The sequence below is a fragment of the Lemur catta genome, chromosome 1, assembly GCF_020740605.2.
Source record: "Lemur catta isolate mLemCat1 chromosome 1, mLemCat1.pri, whole genome shotgun sequence".
NCBI classification, from domain to species: domain Eukaryota; kingdom Metazoa; phylum Chordata; class Mammalia; order Primates; family Lemuridae; genus Lemur; species Lemur catta.
This window is the reverse complement of record NC_059128.1, coordinates 180,510,279-180,536,991: the sequence shown is the minus strand read 5'-3', so window position 1 is coordinate 180,536,991 and position 26,713 is coordinate 180,510,279. Positions and strand designations below refer to the sequence as shown.

Below are 26,713 nucleotides of genomic sequence, written 5' to 3'. Positions count from 1 at the left end.
ACAGGAGTATCAGACTTTGTATTTCTCAGGAGGGATCATTTCCACCAGTGCCTCTTTCAGATGATCCTCTGGCCCAAGCTGACCAAGACACCTGCCATTGACTTTGGTATGGAGGTGGGGGCCATCCAGTGCCTACCTTTTGCAGAGTGAGGGGTCAAAAATTACACCTTCTAGTCTAACATTCCTTGTGTGGAGTACTGGAACTCAGGGACTCCTCACTGAGCTTTTAGATTTTCAGCCTACACAATTGAAATCACCTGAGCAGCTTTAAAAGTTACTGATGTTCAGGTCTCACTCCCAGACATTCTGATTGAATTGTTCTAGGGTATGACCTGTGCACTGAGATAATTAAAAGTGCCCTTGGTGACCAATGTGCCATCAGGGATCTCTGGGCCACAATCTTTGGGGCTCCCCTCTCCTTTGCACAGGATACCCCCACCTCCCTCATTCTAGGTCCACAAATCATTCAATTCCTTATCTTTCTCCCCAGAGTTTCCACCTCAGCTCGTTTCCAAGGTTGTTCTTCTGCCCACCAGGAATGAGTCCCCAGTCTCTTGGGCCTTAGAAATTGTTATGGGCTAAATTGTGCTCCCCAAAATTAGTATGTTGAAGTCCTCATACCTGGTACTTCAAAATGTGACTATATTTAGAGACAAAGACTTTAAAGAGGTAATTAAGGTAAAATGAGCTCATATGGGTAGACCCTAATCCAATATGACAGATGTCCTTGTAAGGAGAGGAGGCAAGTGCAGAGGAAAAACCATGTGCAAAAAAAGATGGCCATCTACAAGCCAAGGAGAAAAGCCTCAGAAAAAAATCAACCCTGTTGACACTTTAATCTCAGACTTCTAGCCTCCAGAATTGTGAGGAAGAAAATTTCTGTTGCTTGAGCCACCCAGTCTGTGGTAGTTGATACAGCAGCCCAAATAGACCAGGACAGAAATCTTCCCAGTGCACAGGTTGCATGTGAGTCATGGTCCTTCTCTCTATAGAGATTGAGTCTGGTGGCATGTGGATTAGTCTTTAATATCTGAGAGGGCTTTTAAACAGAGAGGAACACCCACAATGATATGAACCTTAATGCCAATGGAGTGAGCCTTTAGGCATTGATATAAAATTTGATTAAATTCCTTTAAACTGCAATTGCAAACTTAGTATAACTAATTCTTTTGAACACTTCAATACCATAAATAGACAAAATACACAAATCTGGTAACAAAACTGATTAAAACATTTAACTTTAAAATACTCCAAACAGCAAATAACATGTATTGAATTTATTTCTTCATAAAAGTTGTTTTATACCTTCTAGGGTTATGGATGAACTTATTTTGATTTCTTCCTAATGTTTCAGAAATATTAGTTTGATACCATCTAGGTAATAATTCTCACTAGACCATTTCTTGGTTGAGGCACAAAATTCAGTTTTTCTCCCCCTGTGACTCAAACCCAGGCTAATAGTTACAATGTTGAGCCTCTTTTCTGTATTGTTAAACCCTGTGGTTAGGTTGCTTAGACTTTTTAGAGTCTACTCCTTCTCTAGATTTTAGTTTGCCCCCAGAACTGGATGTTTGACTCCAGAAATAATATGTTTTTATTTCTCACTTGGCCAAGACTATATAATGTGTTGTCTTTATATTGGGATAGATTGATGCAGTGTATTAATATTATGTTATAAACAACTTATTTGTATTTTATTACCATTAGTAGAAGTATTAGAGCTTCATTATCTGGGAGTTTAGTCCATGTGCTTAGCAAACCTCTGTAGGACATTTAGGAAATTTATCACCATTGAATACACTGCTGATTCTTCTTTTTATTTGGTTATTGCAACTGACCCCTGGTGCTGATTAACAATCCAGTTATTCTACACTTCTGTTAACTCGTTAAGCAGAAACTCATACCCCTTCATAGATTCCTCGTTTCAATTAAACTTATTCTTATGCTTAAGTCATCACATCGTGACCAGTGCCTATCTTCTGCCTGAGCTCTAGTCACATGACAAAATATCTTCTAATTAGTTAACCTTGGACGATGCTGTGTTCAAAGCCTCCTACCCAATCCATTGTTTTGTTCTTCAGCTTTGAGGAGCAGGGAGAAGGGCAGTCTTGGCCACGTGTACATGGGATCTTTTGTGCTAAGTAGATGAATAGAAAGAGATGAGATGGCATCTCTTCTTCCTTGGCTGATTTTGAACCTCTCTGGAGAGGCTAAAAGCAGACATGCTCAAGTGCAACTTTATGAGACTCGCCCAAGCTGAGTTGCTCTAGGGACATCTGTAACAAAGCATGGCCCAGAGCTGGAAGAAAGGCTCCCCTTTCTCATTGTAGTCATGATGATGACAATGACAGCATTTTGTCTATTTACTGGTACCAGACCCTGTACTCTTACTTTGTATACATTATATGTACTATCTCATTTAATTGGGTCCTCAAAATAATCTTTTGAGCAAGGTATTATTTATTCTTCTTGTATAGATCAGGAAATTGTAGCTTAGTGAGATTAGGTAACACCCAGCAAGAAGAATGGCACGGATTTTAATCCAGGAGTTATCTAACTAAATGCCAGAAGTTTTTGTTTTGATTTATATATCTAAACTTTATCATTGAAGTAAAATACACATACTAAAAAGTGCACTTATCGTAAATATACAGCTCTATGTATTATCACAAAGCGAATAGCCTGTGTAACCACTAAGTGGATCCGGAAGTAGACTATTGCTAGTATCCCAGAAGCCTTCCTCATGCCCCCTCTTGAGCAACCAACCCGAGTCACCATCCTGACTTCTAGTACCACAAATTGTGTTTATCTATGTTCTCCCTTTATCAAATCAAATCATATAGCATGTACTCTTTTTGGCCTTGCTTCTTTAATTAAACTTTATGTTTGAGAGAGCCTTTCCTAATGTGGTGTGTAGTAATATTTTGTTTATTCTCGTTACTGTATAGTATTACATTGTTAACACAACTTATTTTTCATTCTTTTATTGATGGACATTTGGGCTATTATAAATAATGCTGCTATGGACACTCTTTTAAAGGTCTGTGAGTGTAAAAAGTGTGAACGCATTTTTGTTGTATGTGTACCCACAGATGGCATGGATAGATACTAGGGTATGGACATGTTAGGAGATTTTATGCACATCACATCATATCAGCAGGTACATGATATCAACATGACTTATTATTGGTGATATTAACTTTGACCACCTTTTAAGTTTTCTCTTCTGTAAAGTTTCTATTTTTCCCTGTCCATACTCTATTCATCAGAAGCAAGTCACTAAGTCCAGCCTACACTCAAGCAGGAAGGAATTAAGCTCTACCTCCTGGAGAAAGGAGTATGAGAAACTTTTAGGCTTATGGCAAATCACCACAGCAATTAATAAATATTTTGGAGGAAGATACCTATGGTTATGCAAATACCTTATTTATCTTCAAAGTTTCATTCACTAATCTTTGCATATATCAGTGAATCTTGCTAACAGTAGTTATTATTGTGGTGTTCTAATGGTGATTGTCTATTTCCCTCATTTCTTCTACATTTAGTACTTGCAATTCTTCTGTAAAGATTTGACCCTTCTTATCCATTTATTTATGTCAGTATGGAGTCATGAATATTATGAGTATTTGTTTTATTTGGGAGGTTATATTCCAACACTATTATTATTTAATTTGCTGCTCAAATTGTTCCAACTTTAGCCCTTGAGAGCTGGTTCAGTTGGTTCCTGTGTGTCTTTGTCGTATACCACCCCCTTTTTTGGGGGGCACTTTCTTCTTAATCAGTTTTGTTGAGGTATAATTTATATGCCATATAATTTGTTTTATGTGTATGTATGTATTCAACTTTCATACTCATTATATCATATCAGGAGGTACATATCAATACGATTTCTAGTATATTTACAGAGTTATGCACCGATTCAGACAGCCTATGTGTAGAATATTTCCAATACCCCCAAAACGAACCTCATCTCCATTTGTAGTCATCCCCCATTCCCAATCTCAGCCTTATGCATTCACTAATCTAATCTCCATAGATTTGGTTTTTTCTGGACACTTCCTTACTTTCAGGCACTGTAAAATGCTGCGGGTTCACATTGTATTTTCTCTGCCCTAGCCCTAGAAACAATTTCTTCAAGGAGCACTGGTTTTGTTTGTTGGAGAATAGTATTTGGAAATCAAGATCTGAGTGCAAGGTGTGCTTGTTTCTGCTTCGCATCCCTTACAGCTACTGATAGTTGACAGAGGTAGGAAATACATGCATGTATACTGACCCATGTGTACACATATACCTCTATTTATGTTTTATCCATCCATATACATATGAATATAAGTTCATGCTGGTATCTGTCACTCTAACCAACACCACAGGATTCATTCTATACTTTCTTCCTTGCTTACTTGTAACTTCTGTCTCTGTCAGTGAGAAACCTGGCTCTCATTAGTTAAAATATATTTTCTTCTTCAATCAATTTTTATATGTACTGGGTTGATTGGTGATCCTCAAAAACTTATATCCATGTACTAACCACCGGAGGCTGTGAATGTAACCTTATTTGGAAAAAGGGTCTTGGCCAGGCACAGTGACTCATGCCTGTAATCCTAGTGCTTTGGGAGGCCGAGGGGGGAGGATTGCTTGAGGCCAGGAGTTTGAGACTAGACTGGGCAACATAGTGAGACCCCTACCTCTACAAAAAGTGGAAAAATTAGCTGGGTGTGGTGGCATACGCTTATAGTTCTAGCCACTCAGGAGGCTGAGGCAGAGGATCCCTTGAGCCCGAGTTGGAGGCTGTAGTGAACTACAATTGTGCCACTACACTCCAGCCTGGGTGACAGAGTGAGACCTGTCTTAAAAAACAGAAAAAAGAAAAAGGGTCTTTACAGATGAAATTAAGGATCTCAAGATCCTTATCTTGGGTTATCCAGGTGGGCCCTAAATCCAATGACAAGTGTCTTATAACAGACACACAGAGACACCGAGAGAGAAGAGGAGAAGGTCATGTGAAGACAGAGGCAGAGACTGGAGTGAAGCAGCTGCAAGTCAAAGAACACCTGAAGTCACCAGAAGCTGGAAGAGGCAAAGGATTCTTCCGTAGAGACATCAGAGAGACTGGGGTCCTGACAATATCTTGGTTTTAGACTTCTATTTCCAGAACTATGAAGGAATAAATTTCTCTTGTTTTAAGCCACCAACTCCGTAATAATTTGTTACAGCAGCCTAGGAAACCAATACAACATGTAAAATAGTTTCAGATTTGCTAACCATACCTATGTGAGAAAAATATTTACCAACTAGAGCATAGTGTTTGTATGTAGTTCTTTTTGTCTGCCTTACACTATCCCGTCAAGATACTGTTTTTCAAAGCTACTTAGGTCAGCTCCATTAGTATGTACTCTTTTTTTTGGAGGCAGGGGGTCTGGCTTCTTTCATCCAGCATGACTTTGTGATTCATTGTTTTTGAATGTATCAAAAATGTGTTTTTTTTTACTGCTGCCTAGTATTCTGTTATATGGATATACCACAATTTGTTAATCTAATCATCTGCTGATGGACATTTCAGGTTTTTCTAGTTTGTTTGTTACTTTTTAAGTGCATTTTAAAAAATAGGTTTTTTGTATATATGGGATCTCACTATGTTGCCCAGGCTGGTCTTGAACTCCTGGCCTCAAGTGATCCTCTCACTTCAGCCTCCCAAAATGCTAGGATTATAGACATGAGCCACCCAGCCCTGCCTGGGTTACTACAAATAAAGCTGATGAGAACACTTTTGTCCAAGTCTTTGTGTAGACACGTGATTTTAAATCTCTTAGATAAATACCCTGGAGTAGAATAGCTGGGTCATATGGTGGGTATTTGTTTAAATTTATGAGAAACTGCCAAGTTGTTTTCCAAAATGTTGTACTATTTACATTCTCATCATCACTGTATGAAAGTTTCAATTATAAAAAGCTGAAATTAAAAACTTTTTGGTAATGTCCAATTTATCAATTTTCTCTTTCGTGGTTCATGATTTTTGTACCCTATTTGAGAATTCTTTGCCTAATTCATAGTCAGAAAAACTTTCTTTTTTGTTTTCTTCTAGAAGTTTTATACTTTTAGCTCTTACATTTAGGTTTAGGATCCTCTTGTAGTTATTTTTGCAGAAAATGAGATATAAGGGTAGAGGTTCATTCTTTGCATTGATGTCCAATTGTTCCAGCACTATTTTTTGAAAAGATTATGTTCCCACATATACACTTACTTACCTTGATATCTATGTTGAAAACGTGACCATTCATGGGGCTATTTCTGGAGTCTCTAGTGTGTTCTATTGATCTATACGTCTATCCTTGTGACAATATTACATACACTGTAGTCTTGATATCCAATAGTAAATTTCCTCCAATTTTGTTGTTCTTCAAGATTATCTTGGTTATTTTTGGTCTTTTGAATTTCTATACAAAGTTTAGAATCAGTATATCAATTCTCTCTCTCTTTCACACACACACACACACACACACACACACACACACACACACACACATACAACTGCTGGGTTTTAAAAAATTTTCTTTTGAAGTATGACAAAAATACAGAAAAGTGCACTAGTCATAGGTATATAGCTTGATGAATTTCCACAGTTAACATACCCATAATAATTAGCACTCAGATCAAGAAATAGGACTATAACAGCACCTCAGGGCACACTTCAAATAATCCACCCAAAGAATACACTTTATCTGGCTTCTTTTGCTTAACTGTATGTTTGTGAGGTTCATCTATATTGTTGAAAATCATCATGGTTTTATTTATTCTCACTGCTGTATAATATTCCATTGTGTGAATATAACATAATTCATTCATCCATTCGATTATTGAGAGGCATTTGAGGCTATTATGAATTGTGCTGTGAACATTCTTATAGTCTCTTAGGGAGGATATGTAAGCATTTTTACTTGGATATATATCTAGGAGTGGAATTGTGGAGTCTTTATGTTTGCATATGTTCAGTTTTAGTAGGCACTGCAAACAGCATTCAAAAAACATCATACTATTTTAGACTCCTAATAACAGTATATATGTGGTTCTGATTGGTAACACTCAGTATTTATGTCTTTTTCATTTTTGCCATTCTGATATGTAAGTAGTGGTATTGCATTGTGGTTTTAAAAAACTTTTTCAATTATTTTAAAATATGTATATAAAACTTACCATCTTAACCATTTTTAAGTATACAATTGGGTGGTATTAAATCTATTCCCATTATTGTGCTACCATTACCACCATCCATACACAGAACTCTTCATTTTCACAAACTGAAACTCTATACCCATTAAATGATAAGTACTCATTTTCCCCTCCCTCCAGCCCTGTTACCATTCTACTTAACCGTCTCTATGATTTTGACTAATTTAAGCACCTCATATAAGTGGAACCATACAATATTTGTCTTTTTATGACTGGCTTATTTCATTTAGGATAATGTCTTCAAAGTTTACCCATGTTATACCACGTGTCAGGATTTCCTTCCTTTTTAAGACTAAATAACATTTCATTATATGTGTATTCAACAGCTTGTTTATCCATTCATCTGTCATGGACACTTGGGCTGCTTCCACCTTTTGGCTATTGCAAATAATGCTGCTATGAACATGAGTGTACAATATCCTTTTGAGTTCTTGCTTTCAATTCTTTGGAATTGAAATAAAAACGAATGAAATAATGTCTTTTTCAGCAACTTGGATGGAAGTGAAGACAATTAGCCTAAGTGAATTATCTCAGGAATGGAATAAACACCACATGTTCTCACTTATAAGTGGGGGCTAAATGCTGTTTTAGCTTTTTAATTTTTTTAAAAAAAGTTAATTTTTTGAGGAACCACCATACTATTTTCCATAGTGGTTGCACCATTGCACTATTTTACATTCCCACTGTGTACAAGGGTTCCAATTTCTCCACATTCTCACCAACACTTATCATCACTGTAGGGATCAGTTACCCTGAAAAAAGTAGAGAAAGAAACAAATTGGTAATTTCTCTTTTTCTAATATTGATGCTCCTTTGGACTTAACCTGTATCGTTATTCCTAAAAGTATTCTACCTTTATTTATACTTTTTGAAACGTGTGATAAGCAATAGTTAGAGGAAATAGGATCAGATTATTGCATACAAATGGAAAATAAGGCAGCATGCTAGGAAGCTGGCTCTAAAGAAAATAGGCACAGGCTTACTTAATCATAGTACTGAAAACAGGGACAGTAAATGGATTCTCTTTGAATATATAAACTAAAAATCTAAACTGTAGATTAATTCAGTTAATCTACAATACAAAATATATTTTCATAGTTGTTTAAATTTTATTGTATGCGATTCTGAAAAAATAATAACACCATTCTGGAAAAATAAAACAGTAATTAAAATGTATTATATTTTGAAAAATATAGAAAAATGATAGGAATTCTAAATTTGTATGAATGTTTTTCCCAACAGATGTGTTTTAGAATCTTTTGAGATTTGAATATCTAAAATATTCAGTTAGTCAAATTCTTTCACTGTTTAAAGCCAACAATAAACTAAATAAGAACGAAATGCAGTTATTTCCAGCTCTGTGCTATAACAATAAGATAAAAAAAGTCTAGAAATGAAATCTTAAAACCTTCAGAGATTAACAAAAAATTTCAATATATTTCTTAAAATTATCATCACTTGATTTTTCTTTTCTATCATTACCTTTTGTGTTTACTGTTTAAATTTACTGAGTTATACATACAATGAGAAGCACAACCATAAATGTACAGCTTGAATTCTCACACTGTGAGCATATCTGCGTTACCAAGTAAACTGTAACTATCATTAACTTTTAAGGTAATAAAATGCTAAGATCGAAGGATTAAAACCATTAACAACTACAAAAAGACAAAGTAGTAAACAAGAATATTAAGTGTAAATAAATCAGGTGGGGGCACCCTTGCAAAAGTGAAACAATTCTTGGCTTATATTTTATACCACACAGGTATTCTGTTATCTCCATAACATGATAAAATACACTGTCTCAATCTGACAGGTTCCTGGCTTGGGGGTTCTCCTACTGTATTTTTCCCCCTCCCTGCAGTAGCTGAACATTTCAAAGGAAAGAGCAGAAAAAAATTATAAAACTTTAGTACCAATTAGATTTTTTTGCAACGTTCATGTCCTGTACAGAGCTACATCTCTTGCTTCTCCTACAAATTGTTACCTTATGAGATAACTTTAAAGTTGAAAATCAACTTTTCAACGTTTTGGTGTTTTCTTCTTTCCCTTAATTGGCAGATCGCTAACTTAAAATTGGAGTCCTCGTTGTGGGACCTATAGTCGTCTAGTCCATGTCGAGGGGTAGCGCTCACAGGTTACCAAAGACGACAGGAGAAGGTACACAGGGACTCTACCCACCGTTTGCCTTGTAATACAGTCTTTCCCAGATTTGGGTCCCAAAATTTTTCTTACCCTTCAAGAGCACAAATGTTATGAAATTCATTCAGTGAACTCTTTCTCAGTTTTTTATTCTTTGTATGTTCAATGATTTCCTCTACCCACCAGTAACTTTCCCAGTTACCAACAAACAGTTAACGCAGATCGCTAATTTGGAATTTACGAGCAATTTAGCCACACACGTGATTAGCTACACTAAGGGGGCTCTTCCAGGCAAAGGATCCACAGAATGAGAGGCCCTTGGTACCCAAACGAGGCAACAATGAAAGATCGGCAAAGCTCAGCTACGCTCCCGAGAGCCACCGACGCCTGCTCTGACTTCAGGTTTCCGAAGCGCGCCCGCTGGGCTGCCTCCAGGGCCCAAGCACAAGAGGGGTCCAGGGAAGAGGGTCTCACTGGGGACCCCCGAGAATAACGTAGGCGACCCTGCCATCAGCCGCCCCCACCACAAACAGTAAACGCTCCGCATCCAGTCACCACGGCAACTCTGCAACCCGACACTGAGGCTCAAGATTCCGCATCTCGGGACACTGGGAGCAGGAAAGAAGAGCATCGCGGCTCCGCCGCGGGGACTCAGAGGCGTCCCTGCCGCCGCTGTCCCTGCGGTGCCGAGTGCGGCGAGGGAGACGCCCTCTCCGCGAGACACGGGTCCGAGTTCAGCCACCCCCACCCCCTCGCCGCACCCGCTTGGCGCCTCCCGCACGTGGCAGCCGTGATTGTCCCGGGGCGGTATCCCTCCGCGCCCCCGCCTCGGTCTCCCCCGGCGCTTCCCGGGACCCTCCGTGTCCGAGCGCCGCGGAAGGATCCCACGCACGCGCGCGCGCACGTCCGCCGTGGCCGCGGAGAACTGAGGGTGTCGCGGTGAGGAGCAGCTGCTGCTGCCAGCACTGCCGCTCCGCAGCCTTCCCAGCTGGTCAGTCAGCCCCGGGGCTGCGGGCGGGCGGCCGAGCTGGGCGCGCTCCGCGGCTTGTCCCTCACCGCCGTACCCGCGTCCTCGCGCCGCAGCTCCTCGGGGAGGGGGGCGGTCGGTGCCTGCGCAGAGCCGCCTCCTCCCCGCCCCCGCCCCGCCTCCCCCCGCGCCGTCGCCGCCCGCTACCGCCGCCGCCGCTGCGCCTGCTGCTCCTCGCCGTCCCCGCTGCAGTGCGAAGGGCTCGAAGATGGCCGGTTGGCAGAGCTACGTGGATAACCTGATGTGCGATGGCTGCTGCCAGGAGGCCGCCATTGTCGGCTACTGCGACGCCAAATACGTCTGGGCAGCCACGGCCGGGGGCGTCTTCCAGAGCATTACGGTGAGGACCAGTGCCGGCTGGGACCCCGGGCCCCGTACCGGAGCGGGGTTGGCCGGCTGCGGGGGCGCCGCAGCGCGGGGCCGGGGCATGGAGGGCCGAGCCGGCAGGTGTGCGAGGCGGCGGGCGCCGAGGATGCGGCTGCCGGGCGGGCGGAGAGGCCGAGGCCCGGGGACGCCCCCTCGCCGGAGGCTGCGCTGACAGGTGGGGGTGGTGGCCGGTCTCCTGCCTGCCTAGTCCCGGTGCCCCCGGCGTTCCCAGCGCCGGTCCGGGTACCAGGGTGGGGGGAGGGGGCACGCACCGGTCGGGGAAAGGGGGGCCTCCTTTTTTCTCCCCCAGTGCGGTTCCTCTAGATCCCCTGGAAGCTCTGAGGCTTGCTTTGCACGTCCCGGGGTGGAAGAGGGGGTCGGGGAGCTGGAACGGGGCGCATGGGGCCCAGGTGGAGGGTCCCCGGCGGCCCGGCCGCCCCTCGCTTCGTGGACAGCGCGCCGCCCGCGCCTCGGGCTGTGGGAGGCGGCGGCCGCGGCCCGGCCCCCGGGATTCTCGAAGCGACTTTGCGTAGGTTTGCCGGTGTCCAGGCCTTTGGGGCTTGCGGGAAATGTACGCCGACCGCGTAGGTGGATTCGTGAATCTCCACTTCAGCTCTGGCTCTATAGGTTGTTTTTTTTTTTTTTTTTTTTAATTCTCCAAGATGGCGAACTGCCATTGATTTCTCTCTTTCTCCTATGAAGATTCATCGATATACCGTTATACCCAGTTACGCAACATAGCTCTAAAAAGGGGGTGCTCTGGGGGGCTTTCAGTAATCTGCGATGACTTGGGGGGACACTTCACTTCTCCAAGTCCCTCCCTCTTCAGTGATGGTAGTAAAGGAGCTAATGCAGATTTATGCTTCACATTGCCTGATTTTCTTGTGACTTGATGGTTTTGACTTGGTTGCCACATGTTTGGGTGAATATTTGTCACTAACCCTCCAACTGTTTATTGTTTTGCCTATTTCTGCCCAAGGATCTTTGTAAAATTGTGACAGTTGCATGAAGTACGAGACCATTCCCTTAATTTCTTAGCCCCACGCTTCCTTCCCTTGAAATGCCAAAATTCAGGTCCCTAGAATTATGGGTGCTAATTGTTTTTTGTTTTTTTTTGGTTTTTTTTTTTTAACTGCTTAACATGGTTTAAGTTCTAACTGTAGAACTCAGTCCTTAATAGTAGTACTTTGAGGTCTCCTGTACCCGCAGTGGACTACAATTCTTTTAGAGAATTGGCATCTGGTGATCAACTTCCCCCACCCCCCCCCACAGCCCTCTTGTCTTTGTGTGTGAGTTCCCGCTGTCTGGCTAGGAAGATTGCGGGAGTGTGCTTGGAAATGGCTGGGGCCTGCTATGACTCTGCAGTTCTGATGGGGGCGACGCCTTCCTTCTTATTCATGGAATGTTAGAATGCACGTTTTCTTCTTTCCGGTTCTGGTGGCTACCTCAGTTTCTTTCCCAGTCTCCCTCCATTTTCTTTATTCTTTTTACCATTGCCTACTGCAGTGCTGTAGGCAGAATCTGCTTTGCGTTAGCCCAGAAGGAAAACTGATTACTGAGATGGGAGGGGAAGGGAAGTTGGAAAGAAAAAGGAGTGTGGCTAGAAAAATAGGAGGGAAATATGAATTTGGAAATGCTCTGAGTTCCAGGAATGGAAGTTCATACCATCAGGGATATTTCAAGTTATTCCAAGCAGAGGAGAAGTGAACAAATCTGCTAAGCATGGGCTTTATTTCAGTAGACTTTAAAGCAACTTTAAATTTGATGCAACATGACTATAATGTGACTGCATGTGGTAGACAAGCTGTGTTGAGTCTATAGCTGAATCTTTATCATTACATAAGTACTTTCAGTTACCACCTGATTTGATATAGTTTATAAATAACTCAAGTTTGCAGTTTGCCTAGTGTCAACTATCAGCCATTTAAAGATTCTTTCTATATACTTGTCTTTAGTTAGCAGACCATTCTGTTAACTGTGAAATCAAATTAACTGATATTACATATATAATCATGTAGGATTAAGTAATTAGAAAAGACTGAATCCTGATTTTATATTAGTGAAATGTGGCTGTCTTGTAGTGTTTGTATAAACTTAGCACACAGTCTTTCCTGTTATATTGAGCCCTGAAAGGAATTAACTACAACTTCATGTTTTTTTCTTTTTCTTTTTTTTGGTGGGGGGACAGCCAATAGAAATAGATATGATTGTAGGAAAAGACCGGGAAGGTTTCTTTACCAACGGTTTAACTCTTGGCGCAAAGAAGTGCTCAGTGATCAGAGATAGTCTATATGTCGATGGTGACTGCACAATGGACATCCGGACAAAGAGTCAAGGTGGGGAGCCAACATACAACGTTGCTGTTGGCAGAGCTGGTAGAGGTAAGCAAAGTATTCTTTTGGTTTAAAAGTTGCATGCCACTTTACAACTTATTAAGCAGTTTCTTTAACATTTTGAATAAAAGTTAGTCCATAATGGCTATTAAGGTGGTTTTTGTGAACTGCCCAGCACTGAAGAGAAGCACTGCTTTAGATTTACCTACTCTACAGCAGCTGCACATACAGCATGGCCTCTTAGGTCCTGATTTTATTTTAAAATAGAACATTCATACGATCAACTCATTTCACCTTTAGTGACCTTAAAATTAAAAGTATCCTAAACTGCTTGACATGTCAAATGATAATCCTACTGTGTATCAGATTGTTAAATTGGTCAAATTATTTGGTTATTTTAGTCCCTTTGAGTGTTTGACCTTTGGATGTCTCTTTTTTTTTTTTCTTACTAGCATTGTAATCATTTCAGCATAAAGAAGGAAAAATTAACACTGGTTGATTTTTTTTGTTAGGACCTTTCTTTGCTGGGGAAGAGAGAAATAGGTGAGGGTTTTTGAATAAGTTGTTCATTTACTAAAGTATTTTCAAAGACTAAGTATGTCTGAGATTTAGATTTGAAAAGTAGAAAATTACATTTAGTTTATATACTTGGTCCAAAAATTCTGGTGTCTCCAGACTGTTGTCAACTTTGTAGAAACTCTTAACCTTCACTAAAGGAAGTCTCCCCAGTTTTTCAAAAGAAACTTAAAATTGAGGTTGACGTTTACTTGATTTACGAATACATTTAAATGTGTTATCCTATATGAATATTTTGTAAGAAAAGAGAGCTTCTGTAGCTTCATATACAGACTTGGCACATCTAATTTTAAGACTAGCTTTACCATGTGAAGGGACATGAATCTATTTAATGCTAAGGTTCTCCCAACTCCTTGTGAATGTCCTGAAAGTTACACTTACTCTGGTATGAGTTGCTATTTATTAGTATTAATAGTAAAATTAGATGACTTTGAAACAGTAGACAAATCTCTCTAAACATTAACTGTGCTCAGCGATAAATATGCTAAAAAGCATTAACCATGAGACTTGAAACCAGAATGAGATTTTCATACCGTACAGCACTGCTGACATCTAGTGGCAGTGAATATAAAATCTGACATATACATATATTTTGGGGATAGACCTTTGAATTGCATCACAGAATAGCCTGTTAGAAATAGTAAACCTATGTCAGGATTTTAGACTCAAAAACAAGGCTAGCACAGTGAGGATATCAGTAAGCATAAGCCTTAAATACATTTAATTTGGCCTTTTCTGAATGGCACTGAAAATGCTATTTAAAATTTGATCTTCATTTTCCTTTGGAAGTAACACATTTAGCCTCACTGGTAAGACTGGTTTGTATTTATCAAGCGTGTTAAATTTGGGGAGAAAGTTTATATTTTTGGGGCAAGTAACAATACGTATTTGTCACATCAACTAGAAATTTTTTGCCCTAAAGTAGAGATAAATGATTACACTTTTCCCCCCAGCTGGTGTAAAGATAGTTGTATAAAGCTTTGCTGCTTTGTTGATTGGGCTTCCAGGATGCCATCAGTTGTTAACTGTATTCTATTTTTAGTATATTACTAGTTTGAAAGTTCTTCTTTTTGGAGACCTAATTGACTTCAGTGCTTGACAGTTCATGGAAAACTAACTTAATGTTAACTTATTAATCGGGGTTCTGTCTGCTAAAACTTATGTGACTTTCTTGATTAACACTTCTTTTGAAACACTTTTCTTCTTTCTCTTTCAGTCTTGGTCTTTGTAATGGGAAAAGAAGGGGTCCATGGAGGCGGATTGAATAAGAAGGCATACTCAATGGCAAAATACTTGAGAGACTCTGGGTTCTAGCTGCTAGGCAGACTGTTAAGTATTAGGGGAAAATTGCTCTTAAACTTTCCTAGCCGTAAGCTTAAGTCTTAATTCTGGAAATTTTATTAGCAATGCAGGGTGATGGGGTATGAACCTGTGTCTCCTTTGTATCCCTCTGTTGGTGGGGAAAGGTGTCTTTCTTTCTGCCCTCCCCCCCTTAAATAATTCTGTTCACTTTTGTTTTGTTTCCCTGTGTACTCCAGCATTGGTTATAGTCATGGGAAAGGAAGGTGTCCACGGAGGCACACTTAACAAGAAAGCATATGAACTCGCTTTATACCTGAGGAGGTCTGATGTGTAAGCAGCCTCTCCCCATCTACCTAGCAACTGTCTTCATCACCACCCCAATTATGGTCACAGTGCTACCAAACTATAGATGGTAGCTAATTTTTCTTTACCTATTTTCTAATGTCATGATTCCTGTTTGCCCAATGGATCATTTGTATGTTAACAACTGTATGTAACCAACCCTTATCTGGCAACATAATTGCAGCACAACAATGATTTGCATGATACCTTGAAATTGGGGGGAGGGGGCATGCCAAGTTGGGCATCACTTTGTCTTAGCAATTAATGGGATATTGATTACTAAAATAAGTTAATATTAAGCAAGGTGCCGGTTGTACAATCTCTAATTTGATCAATGTCTCTTCAGCACTTTGAGCATTTACTTGGCTCATTTAGTCTTCCTTTTGTAGCGCATGGTTGGGAGGAAAAAGTGCATGCATCTTTACTTCACTCCTCTCTTTTTCCCGCCCCCTCCCTTTGCACATAAGCATTTGGTTTGCTTCCACCTTCTTTTATGCAGTGCTTGGTTTATTTTACCAATTAATATCCCTTTTGTTGATGAGCTATTGAGAGCTGCAGTAGTTTGCTTTTGGTATTGTTGTTGCACTTGGCTAGAGACAAACCTTTTTTCATCGTGTCAATAAGACATATGAAGAGTGCAATGGCAAAACAAGAGCAAAAAGCACTTCCTCCCATGACCTTATGGTAACCATACTGATTGAATCCCCAGGGACATTCCATCATTGCAATAGCTCAGATTTTTGTTCCTGTCTTTTTCTTTGCACACCAGCTCTACTCTTAGTAAAACTGTAAAAGGCTGCCATTATGGACATTAGGTATCCCAACATAACCATCTGGAGTGTGTCCAGTTTGTTCTTCATAGGACCAATTTTTATTTGCAGCTTGAGTTTTTATATGAAGTTGCATTATTGTGGACTTGGCTGTCTTGTGATGAATTTTTTTCATATGTATTCTGTGCCATACTATTGTTAAAATGAACTGTTGCTATTGTGAGATGGATTTTAACTGACCTATTAAGGGTTTCTTTCGAATGGCACTACTTAGGGACATTCTAGTATTTGCTTCTATTGTTTGGGCCTTGTGGATAATGTACAGATTTAAAAACAAATCTTGTTGCTGATTTGTCCATTTCTTTCCCTGCACTTTGTTACATCTGGGATACAGTCTAACTCATCTGATTTAATATGCATTTAAAAAAATGCCATAACTATTAAACACCTTGTTTACAGACAGATGAAATAAATTTATTCCAACCAAATACTCCAGACTCCTGTTGTTTATATATAAGTTGATTTTTGACACAGTAGGAATATACAGAATAGACCAAAGTCTGCTGTGAGCATAAAATTTTAAAATAAAAACATTCAGCTGATGGCCTACTTCATTTCATGTATTATAAATAAGTGCTTGGGAATTTCTTTTTAATGGGCTTTGATCTATTACACATGGCTTTTAGTCATTTCAGGCTTATGTGAGGAAAACTGACATATCTGTTAGAAATAAATATTTTCCTCTTCTTGCTGGTCTCTAGATATGAAATCTAGTAAGCAGTAAGGACCCCATGTCAAGAAGAGTTTCTGTACTATGTGGATTCTTCTGTGTTGAAATGTTATATGACTTTAGATTTGAAGGCTGTATTGACAGCCTGAAGTCAGCCAGCTGGGATCCTCCCACATAAGAGCAGAAGATGCTCCTTAGGCAGCATATCATAGAAATAGGATGCTTTTGCATTTTCTGGCTTTGGAGTGACATGGTGACCATAGCTATGTAATAGGTTTAATCCCAGAGGCCATAAGATCCCTGGTATGTATTGAAGTTGAATAAATATGTAAATTTAGGACTATTTGGATCAGTCATTATTACCATCAGCTGTCAAGCAGAAGCTTAGAGCAGGGGCGTTCAAAAGTTAGTGGGCTTAAACTGAGGAGCTAGTTATAAGGCAGATTTTGGACTTTGGGGTTTCACCCTGGAGATGGACTTTACATAATCCCAGGAAATCCCTTTTTAGAAACAGTCACTGGGTCAGTCTGGTTCATTTTAAGTGGTCTGTATGCTACCCCTTGAGAAACAATGGTTTAGAGAGTAGGAATTAATCTCTTTGTGTTACATAAAATATACTGTGCATAACTAATAATTTTTTTGACAAATTATCAGGCATTAGTTCTGGATTTGTACATGTGGAAGATAGGGGTTTGGGGCTATTTTGGTAGTTGGACATACCCTAGAAATTGTAAAACAATAAAAACCTGGTATTAGCTTCTTGATCTGTTAAAATCCTGGTTAAGGACAAAAGGGCAAATGAAAATTTGGTGGTTGGATTGTGATGATTTGAGATTTTACAGTAACATACCTTCACACTTTAGTTGTAAAGAACTATTAGGATGACTAATTTTATAGAAAGCAATAACCAAAATTGTGAAACCCTTAATGAATTAACCTATAACTAGGCCAGGGGAGTGAGTGTGTGTGTGTGTGAAGAGTGTAGGTAAGGGAGTAGAAGGTAAACGTTATTAAAATAGTAAATAATCTGCTCATTGGTCTTCTATGTACAATTTCAATAGAAAAACACTTGTGGAAATATATACATATGTGTACTTTGTACTTAGTTATAGGAATTTTGCTTATGGAGAGGATGCTGTACAAATTTTTATACCAGCGTGTCCATCACATGGCATTACTTATGTTAACCAAACTTAGAAAACTACAAGGTTCAGCTTTAAGGGGTATGGGTTGAATAAATTTATGTCCATAGGACAAAATAGTCATTGAAGAATAACACAAGAAAATGCTCAACAATGAATGTTAAGTAATATGAGGATATAAACAGGCATTGCATACAGAGTAAATACAGTATCTAATACATACGTGTTTTACATATGTATTTCTGAAGGCAGTATATTAAGATAAATTTTTCTCTGGGATAGGTTTCCAGGTGACTATATTTTGATTTCCAGTGTTTTAAATGTTACTTTTATAATCAGAAAAATTTTAAGTTAGGGTTTTTTTTAATAGAAATTGGATTTTAATTTTACTGTCTTATTCAAAAAGCTATATGGTTATACTGTGAAATTACAGAAGATTTCAAGTGAATATTAAGAGAATAATGCTAGCCAGTGCTGTTAAATAAGATACTTCATAATTTTTTTTTACAACTAAAAGTAATAATTTGGAATTCCAAAACTAATTTGTTTTTTTTGCTCCAGAAACATAACTTAAAGGAACCAGCTCCTTGATCTGAACTGTGGATTAAGGACTGAGGGAATACAACATCTAAATATTACATGGTACTATGACTTTTAACTCTCCCAAACCTTAAAATTTGATTTTTTATTTAATGATCATTTTGAAAGCTATTACTGTGCCTTTATGTGCCTGACACTGAGCACAATATCTTCTTTTCACACTCTACCTTAGGTTAAATTATGCAAATGACCAAACAAATTTAAAAAGGTTAGGGCCATACAATTATGTCATATTGCAAACTGTTTACCATGGTAAACTCTCATGTCTTATTTTTCAGGGCTGTGTTTTATTCTTTTTTTTAAAAAAAAAACAGGGATGAAGTGATATCAGGCAATAGATATTAAATCTTTTATTTTCCTAAGTGGTAATACCTTTTTTTTTTTTTTTTTGCTGATTTCATTTTGAAATTTCCCCTCCTAGCTTTCTTGAAGTTTTTACAAGAAAAGGCTCCATATACTTGGTATACTTACTCTATACCATGCTTTTATTCACTAACAATTTCCTATGTCAGATCTATATATCTACTTTATTCTTTCAAGGCTAAATAAGTCTACTATAAAAATGTACCATAATTTACAACAGGGTAATGTACACTATTTGTTTTTGAATGATTTGGGCTGTAGTCTTAACTTTTTGGGGGATTACCCAGTTGCGTGTGAGCAGTTACCTTGTGTAAAATTCTAAGGTGATGTTTGTTTATGTGATTTCAATCATCCCTTTATAGAATATAAATAAGGATAAAGTGGTAAATAAAAATACGGTAGAACAAACATTTACTGGTTCTTAAAGTGGAAAACATGTTTATTAACATTCAGACTCCCCTCTTACAAGGCCATATAAAAGTTCTTAGCATTTTGATTATACATTAGTCTACATTTTCTACATAGTTACAGTGATGTATAATTTAGCTTTTCATAATACACTGTTTCAATACATCATTAGTTCTGTTAAACATAAGCACTTTTTTACTTTTAAATTTAATACTTGAACAATTTCCTCTGTACATAGTTTAGCAGGGCTAATTAGCATAAGTTGCTCTTTATTAAGAGGTATATGATCTGAGTATTAACAGTTGCTGAAGTTTGGTATCTTTATGCAGCATTTTCTTTTTGCTTTGATCAAAACACAGAACCCTTAAGGATACTGAAATTCAGTAAGTAAAGTCCAGAGCCATTACTTTAGCTGCTGAATCAAATTCATACATAACACTATAGAATTAAAAACCTTAAAAAAAAAAAAAACTTTTGAAATCTGCACTAGTACAGACTGTTCCTATCAGGATAAGACTACTTGAGAATAGGAAGAAAAAGCTTTCAGTTTCCTTGCGCTGATAAGAAAAATGCTAAATTACCTTGTTGCCTCTCACTAACGATGGCAATTTGGGGAAATAGCAGAACAAAGACATTCCAACTCAAGAACTCTAGGTAACTTGATGGAGGTGGAAGTTGGCGTAGTTCATGCTAGGTGGCCACAGCGCTGACCTCATGTGTGAAACACAAAACATTTGCATTCTCTGATCTAGGTCTTAACTGCAAATTATATTGAGTATATTGAGGATTTTTAAAAAAATATTTTGGCTATATTTCATTCCAAAAGAACTGATTTGATGCTTGAGTTACAGCACCAGTCTATTATTATTAGTGAAATGAAGTACACTCCTGCAGATAAATACTGGATCAAAAAGCCTGTTTCAGTAATCCTATTAAACTGTAGAATACTAAAAAGTAAGTTATTTCTACAGAAATCTCTGAAGGGAGCAAAAAAAATAAAATCAAATTATAGTATATACCTAAATAAACATTTTAAAGGGAAAATACCAACCACATTCTGAAGGTCAAACGGTATTTGCTATGTTGTAATCCCGTTCACCATTAGGCTGCAATTGGACCACGACACTATGTTCATTAATTTCATTTTCTGCGTCACTACTGTCGGTCTCTTCATTGTCATCTTCCTCGTAGTCTGAAGATTCTGTTGTATTCTGATGTGAGTGGGATTCTGACAAAGCCCCAAATGACTGGGCACTGACGGAAGCTAAAGGTCTAAGTAAAGGGGTATGTTCTGACACTTCATTTTCTTCTTGACTACTATCTGTGTCCGAGTCTGAATCGCCTTGAGAAGGAACAACTTTTTGCTTGCAGACTGGACAGGTTTTTTTGGTTTTAGTTAACCAAGGGTCTACACACTTGCAGTGATAAGCTGTTTGAAACAAATTATACATCTTCAGTTAATATGCTATGGTTGAGAACATTATATTAATATTTAATCTCTTGCCATATTCAGTGTTTTGTATGCATCATGTAGGGACAAGAGAAGAAAAGTTTGTAAATTTTTATAAATATACCTCCATTCTTTAATGAGACTGCTAATTAGTATAGGGCCTACCTTATGGAGTGCTAATAATTATTTTCTGTCACTTCCCCAGTAATATTAAACCTGAATATGAATTAGTCTATATGTAAATTCAAAGCAGTATGTAATTACTCATACCATGGGAGCAGGGAAGGATTCTGAGCTTGTCTCCATCTTCATATTCATCCAAACAGATTGCACATACATCATACTCATCTCCTGTAACAGAAAATTGTAAAAAAAATATGTAGAGAAGTGTTTTTAAGTTTTCAAACTTTTCAAGTTAAGTCTTCCCAGTTATTTTAAATGCTTTTAATTTATTTATCTTTAAATGATTACTTCTGTTTGTTTTCTGTCAGACTCAAAGATTTGCTTTGCTATTCAAGTTCCAGGACCTGAAGTTTTAATTTAATCTTTTACCTAAAACAGATAGTTAAAAGTAGGTGTCAAATTTGTTTACCTTGATTATCTTTGCAAAAGATTTTAATAAGAATCATTTAAGTAACTATATTTAAATCCTAGTTTTGAAGTATTTTATGCTGAAGAACAAAATTTTTGACTTTAAATTTCTCAAAGTCTTCAGGTCATTTTTAAAATAAAAATGGAAACATGTTAGAACATACACAAATGTTTTTAATAGGGTAGCGAACATAAACCAGTTTGAATTGAGACACACTGGGCTTCATATCTCCAACATTGACCAGTTCTGTGGTGCTTGACAAATTGCTTAGTCTTTGACATCCAGTTCTTTATCTGTAAAAAGATTTTATCTGCCTTGCAGGTTGTGAGGATGAAATGAGATGATATGAACAAAGGCCAGGTACATAGCATTCAATACTATCATTGCCATTTTAATTGTGTTACTGTTGAATTTATCACTTTTATAATCATGGAGTTTTATTAATTCATAACTCTTTTTGGAGTTCCAGTGTAGTTAAAAGTTTTTAAAGGAACTGGCAGTCTTTTAATATATCAGTTAATAGTGGCTTAGGCACCACTGTGACTACTTTCAATTCAGTGTTTTCCATTAAATAAATGTTAGATAAAAACTTATAAAAATCTCAGGGAGCAAAAGACAGTTAAATTCATCGCCTATCACACACAGAGGGACAACCACCTTCGGAGACATACCAGAAATAAAGCCATTGTCTGAATATATACTCTGGATGAACATGACAAATAAAAAACAGAATGGTATTTATTTTGAAACAATCTCTTTAATGTTTTCTAGTCATTTAAAACAGCACCTTCAGGAGGAATCCTAAATAGAAAGCTTTAATGAGAATTATTAATTTTTGTACAGTATCTTGAATTTGGTTACTGAAGTATCACCTATTAAATACATTCTATAACAAATGCATCTATACATATGTGAGAACCTCATATGGAATTTGGTGAGACTGATTAGACTCAACTATTTGAAAACTAAAGGACTCCTGATATATCTATAATTATCTGTAATTATACAGATGATGCATTTACATGGACTTTGAGGACACATTGTTCCAATATATTTAAGCAATTCAATCATGACTGATTTCTCATACAAATCAAACTTTCAGTCTCATCACCTTGTGAAAATGCTTACTAAAAACAGATAAAATTAACATAGATGAAAAGGAACAGACTGTGGCTCAAAGCTGTGCCAAGGCTCTAAGGTTCATTTTATTAAGGTAGGGAGATCATTGGTATTACCCACATAGGCCCAGTGTGATCACAAGGGTTCTTAAAAGTGGAGGAGGAAGGCAGAAAAGTTCAGAGCCAAAGGGAGATGCAACTATTGGCTTTGAATGTGAGGGGAAGGAGGGTCACAAACCAAGGAATGTTGAGTGGCCTCTAGAAGCTAGAAAAGGTAAGGAAATGGCTTCTCCCCTAGAACCTCCAGAAAGTAGTGCAGCCCTACCAACACCTTCATTTTAGCCCCATGAGACCTGTGTCAGACTTTCAACCTATAGATGATAAATTTATGCTGTTTTAACCCACTATGGTTGTGGTAATTTGTTACCACAGAAATAGGAAACAAATATAGGTAGTATTGGTGTGGGTTATCTTTAAATGTATGGAATTGATGCTTTGGAGTCACTGAGCTTTGATATCTTTGAATTGTTTTAAGAGATGGATTTATATTAATCTCCCATATTTTCTTGCCATAGCACTTATGTTGAAGATGACAGGTCAAGATTCAAAGGTATAGTTTGTGTTAATGAACCAGATTGGAGTCCAGTGCTCTGTAGAGAATTAGCCCCCATGGCCTTGGACTTGTGATGAAATGGTAAGGGCACGTATTAGAATGCCTTGGCATCCTATCCTGGTCCTTTTATTAGGTATGTAACCTGCAAGACACTTACCATCTTTATATTTCAATTTTCTCAAAGGCAAAACAAAAATATTAACATACCTATGTCTTAGGGTTCTTGTGAGGATTAAAAGAGATAATGCAAGTAGAGTTCTTTATATAGTTTTGGGCACATATAGTACCCTCTTAACCAATTTCCAGCTGGTAAAACTAGCTAACAGACATACTGACTTACCACATGGCATAAGGCTGTGGCTAGGAGGCTCTAATACCAACCTTGTGCTTCTGTCCCACCAGATGAACTGTATGCTTACAAAAAGCTAATGACAGTGATCATAGAACCTATTTGCTGTACTTAGGGTAATTATGAAACTTACTTAAATATTCAGCAGCCCCTTGACCTGGGAGCGTAAAAGACTACTGGTTTTATGTGAAAGCTAGGTTGAATGCAATAGAAACATTTAAAAAAGCTAGTTGCTCCCCTCTCCTCATCCCTAGCCAAAATGTGGTTAAATTGGGTATGGGTAAGAAAACTAAAAGACTGGACAAACATATATCAATAAAAAGTAAGAATGAAAGCAGAATCCAGTTCTTGTCTCACTTTAAGCACCTTAAATTAAAAATGGTAGAAAATGCATCATGTACCATGACAACTGGAAAATCCAGTCAGTGGATTCATACACAAAAGGCTGCTGTCCAACATAAACCAATTGTTGAGTGGACTTATAAGTATATTTAACTTTAAGTTTAGGACTTTGTATGTTTTTGTGATTTACAACTTTAGCAGAGTGTAATAATTAACTTTCTCCTGGTTCTGGTAGTATAAAGGGACTATAATAAGTCCTTAATAAATGTTACTTTTGTTACTATTAGCACCATGCTAGAAAATTCTATTCCTTAATATAAAACTGTGGTTCTCAATTGAAGACAATTTTGCCCCCCAGGGACATTTGGTAGTATCTGGAGACATTTTTGTTTTTCACATCTGGGAGCTGGTGTTGCTGGTATGTAGTGGATCAGGGATGCTGCTAAACATCCTATGATGTACTGGACGCCCGTTCAAACAGAATTATCCCATCTAAAATGTCAGTAGTGCTGTGGTTGAAAAACTGTGATATAAACTACTTGAGGCTAATTTGCTAATTCTGTAGTGGATAAGATGTCAGAAGTTGAGGCAGGAGAATCGTCTGTTATGTGAAACTATGTGGAAACACTTCTGTCTGGAATGTTTTTGGCATTGTTTGAATAAAGTTTCAGAAAAATTTCATGAAGCTACTTTTTTTAAAGTCTCATAAGAAGATGGCTGACCAGAGACAACAGGTGCCAGATCGTCTAAGAAAGAAGGAAAAGTTTTAGATGAAAAAGAAAAAAAAAAAAAAGTAAACATAGATCAAGTATAATTCCAAGGGAAATGTGCCAGAACCTACAGGAGATTCCACAGGAAGAAGTTGCAGAGCAGAACAAGAAAGAGCAAGAAATTGGCAGAGGTAACCTGGGAGCTTCCTGAAGACAAAGCACCAGGCCGCCAGCCCCCTTAGGGCACGTCCCATCACCACTGACCCCAGCCAAGATAGCAGGCCATATTGCTTCTCCACCCACTGTGCGCCGTTGTCCTCCCCAGAGGGCTTCAGCCCCTAGCTTTTGTCTTGCTCATTCCCAAACATTTCCCTACTCTGGCCCAGACTGCAGAAGCCACAGGGGGCTGGTGGGTCCCAGGGGATCTGTGTGACCCCAGAATCTGAGTGTTCCAGGCAGGTTGCCTTCTAGAGAGAGGGACAGATGACCAGAGTGCTAGCTTTCCTCCATTCAGATTCTTTTCCTCTCCTTCCCCTCCCCTGCCCACAGCTGCTGAGAGACAGGCCTGAGCCAGGGCTCTCAAGAGCTTCTGCCTCCCCTCTGTCAGTGCATCACCAATACTGGCGCTTCCACAGAGAGTGGGGCTCAACCTTTTCCTCTTAAAGACCTGCAGTGGACTCAAGGGTGCTCAGACTGTGAGCTCCCTGCTCACTGGCCCTCCCTGGTGCTGCTTACCCGGCCGCTCCATCAGCAGGACACACTCTGAAGTTGAGGGACATCAAACCTGCTTGAGCACCCCCCATAGGCAACTCAGGACCAGCATGCTTCTTCCTGGTATGGGCCAGGATTGAATTTTGGGTCCCAGGAACAGGCTCACAGGCCAGATTCCATACCCCCAGGACTCAATTGTGCTGCTCAGGGGCAGGGATGGAGATTTGTGAACTAATTTCAGGAGGTGAGGGAGCCCGCATAGGCAGAACTGAGAAGAGCACGGTGTGGGCCCCAGCTACAGTGCGATCAGAGTACCCTTCCCCCCACATGAAAGCCACACTCCCAGACCAGGGTGGGATCCTGGACAGGGAAGCTCCTGGCCCTCAGTGCTATTGCAGGGGATCTCAGCTAGTTTGAGCTCCTGCCTGCTGGCAGATGCTGGAGGGAAACCGTGGAGCAAGGAAGGGGAGAGAAGAGCAAAACCCGCTCCTAACACAGCCAGGTTGTGAATCTCAGATGGCCCCACCCCCACAAGCAGAGCTTCCCAAGAAGTTTGGGGGCAGATCTTTGAACCCTGCCGAAAAAGCTACCTTTCCAGCTTTTATGGAGCCAGCCCCACCCAGCCTCACTCTACCACCTGTGGCATTCGAGTGCTTCTCTGGAGAGGCTAGAGCCGATCACAGGTCCCCAAAACAACACTGTAGTTTATTCCTTCTAGCAAGCACCACCTATTGACAGGGAGGCCAATTGTCACAGCCCTTTGCAGTATTTACTGACTCAATCATACAGGGTGTGGTTCATTCTTGCCCACAAGCACCACCTACTGTCTCGGAGAATAAAGGGAGTGCCAATACAATTCACACTGTTAAGATGACCACAGGGACGGGGAAAAAGGAAGGATTTCAAAGACCTCTATCCTCCCTCATCACAAGACAGGGAATCTGCCCACACACATAGCTCACCACTGCTACAGCCTACAAACAACCAGCAACTGAGAAAACCACTACACTAAGGATATCTATAACCAAGGTATCCATCCAGATACTAGATTGCCATCAAAGCACCCATAAGCAAAGCCAAAGGTTCTCACCCAACAGATGCTACTGCCACAACTTTACGGGTGAGGGGGAAGAAAAACAGCCCCATCTAAAGAAAAAAAAAATCCAAAAATAAGAAGTGACAGCTGCTCCTGCTGAGAAAGAATCAGCAAAACAACTCCAGAAGTATGAAAAATCAGAGCAAAAGGACACCCCGAAAAGGGAACACCAATGGATATCAACCAAAATGAAAATACTGAAATGACAGATAAAGAATTCCCAGATTATAAGGAAGCTCACTGAAATACAAGAGAAAATGGAAAGCCAACTCAAACCAGAAAAACAATTCAGGAAATGATTCAAAAAGTCACTAAAGAGATCAACATATTTTTAAAAAAAAACAAATAGAGCTTCTGGAAATGAAATATTCATTTAAGGAAATACAAAACACAGTGGAAAGTTT

At 39.1% G+C, this 26,713-nt stretch overlaps 2 protein-coding genes and 1 pseudogene across 4 annotated transcripts in view; 1 reads left to right on the top strand and 2 right to left on the bottom strand.

Moving 5' to 3' along the window:
* Positions 1 to 9,168: 9,168 nt before the first annotated feature.
* On the bottom strand, positions 9,169 to 10,365 carry LOC123645205 (annotated as a pseudogene).
* Positions 10,237 to 16,573, top strand: PFN2 (profilin 2). Of its 2 annotated transcripts, none has more exons than XM_045539457.1 (3): positions 10,237 to 10,736; positions 12,951 to 13,143; positions 14,888 to 16,573. In XM_045539457.1, exons 1-3 carry the CDS (start codon positions 10,605 to 10,607, stop codon positions 14,983 to 14,985), a joined length of 423 nt encoding a protein of 140 aa, XP_045395413.1. In that variant the 5' UTR covers positions 10,237 to 10,604; the 3' UTR covers positions 14,986 to 16,573. The 2 variants fall into 2 exon arrangements, with proteins under 2 accessions (XP_045395413.1, XP_045395414.1); XM_045539458.1 differs by having other exon boundaries at positions 10,294 to 10,736; positions 15,210 to 16,573.
* Positions 16,574 to 19,341: 2,768 nt separating this feature from the next.
* RNF13 (ring finger protein 13) overlaps positions 19,342 to 26,713 on the bottom strand; it is a 118,762-nt gene continuing 111,390 nt past the window's right edge. For both annotated transcript variants that reach the window (XM_045539454.1, XM_045539456.1), the window contains exons 9-10: positions 21,049 to 21,129; positions 19,342 to 20,757 (exon numbers count right to left, since the gene is read on the bottom strand). In XM_045539454.1, the coding sequence (XP_045395410.1) occupies positions 20,393 to 20,757; positions 21,049 to 21,129 (446 nt within the window). In that variant the 3' untranslated portion in view covers positions 19,342 to 20,392. The remainder of the gene's footprint in view (positions 20,758 to 21,048; positions 21,130 to 26,713) is intronic.

Bases quoted from the DNA above. Each gene is read 5' to 3' on its own strand.
- PFN2 (XM_045539457.1), top strand. From the start codon at position 10,605: ATGGCCGGTTGGCAGAGCTACGTGGATAACCTGATGTGCGATGGCTGC. The intron at 10,737-12,950 runs GTGAGGACCAGT...GTGGGGGGACAG, and splicing joins GCGTCTTCCAGAGCATTACG to CCAATAGAAATAGATATGAT. The intron at 13,144-14,887 runs GTAAGCAAAGTA...TTTCTCTTTCAG, and splicing joins TGTTGGCAGAGCTGGTAGAG to TCTTGGTCTTTGTAATGGGA.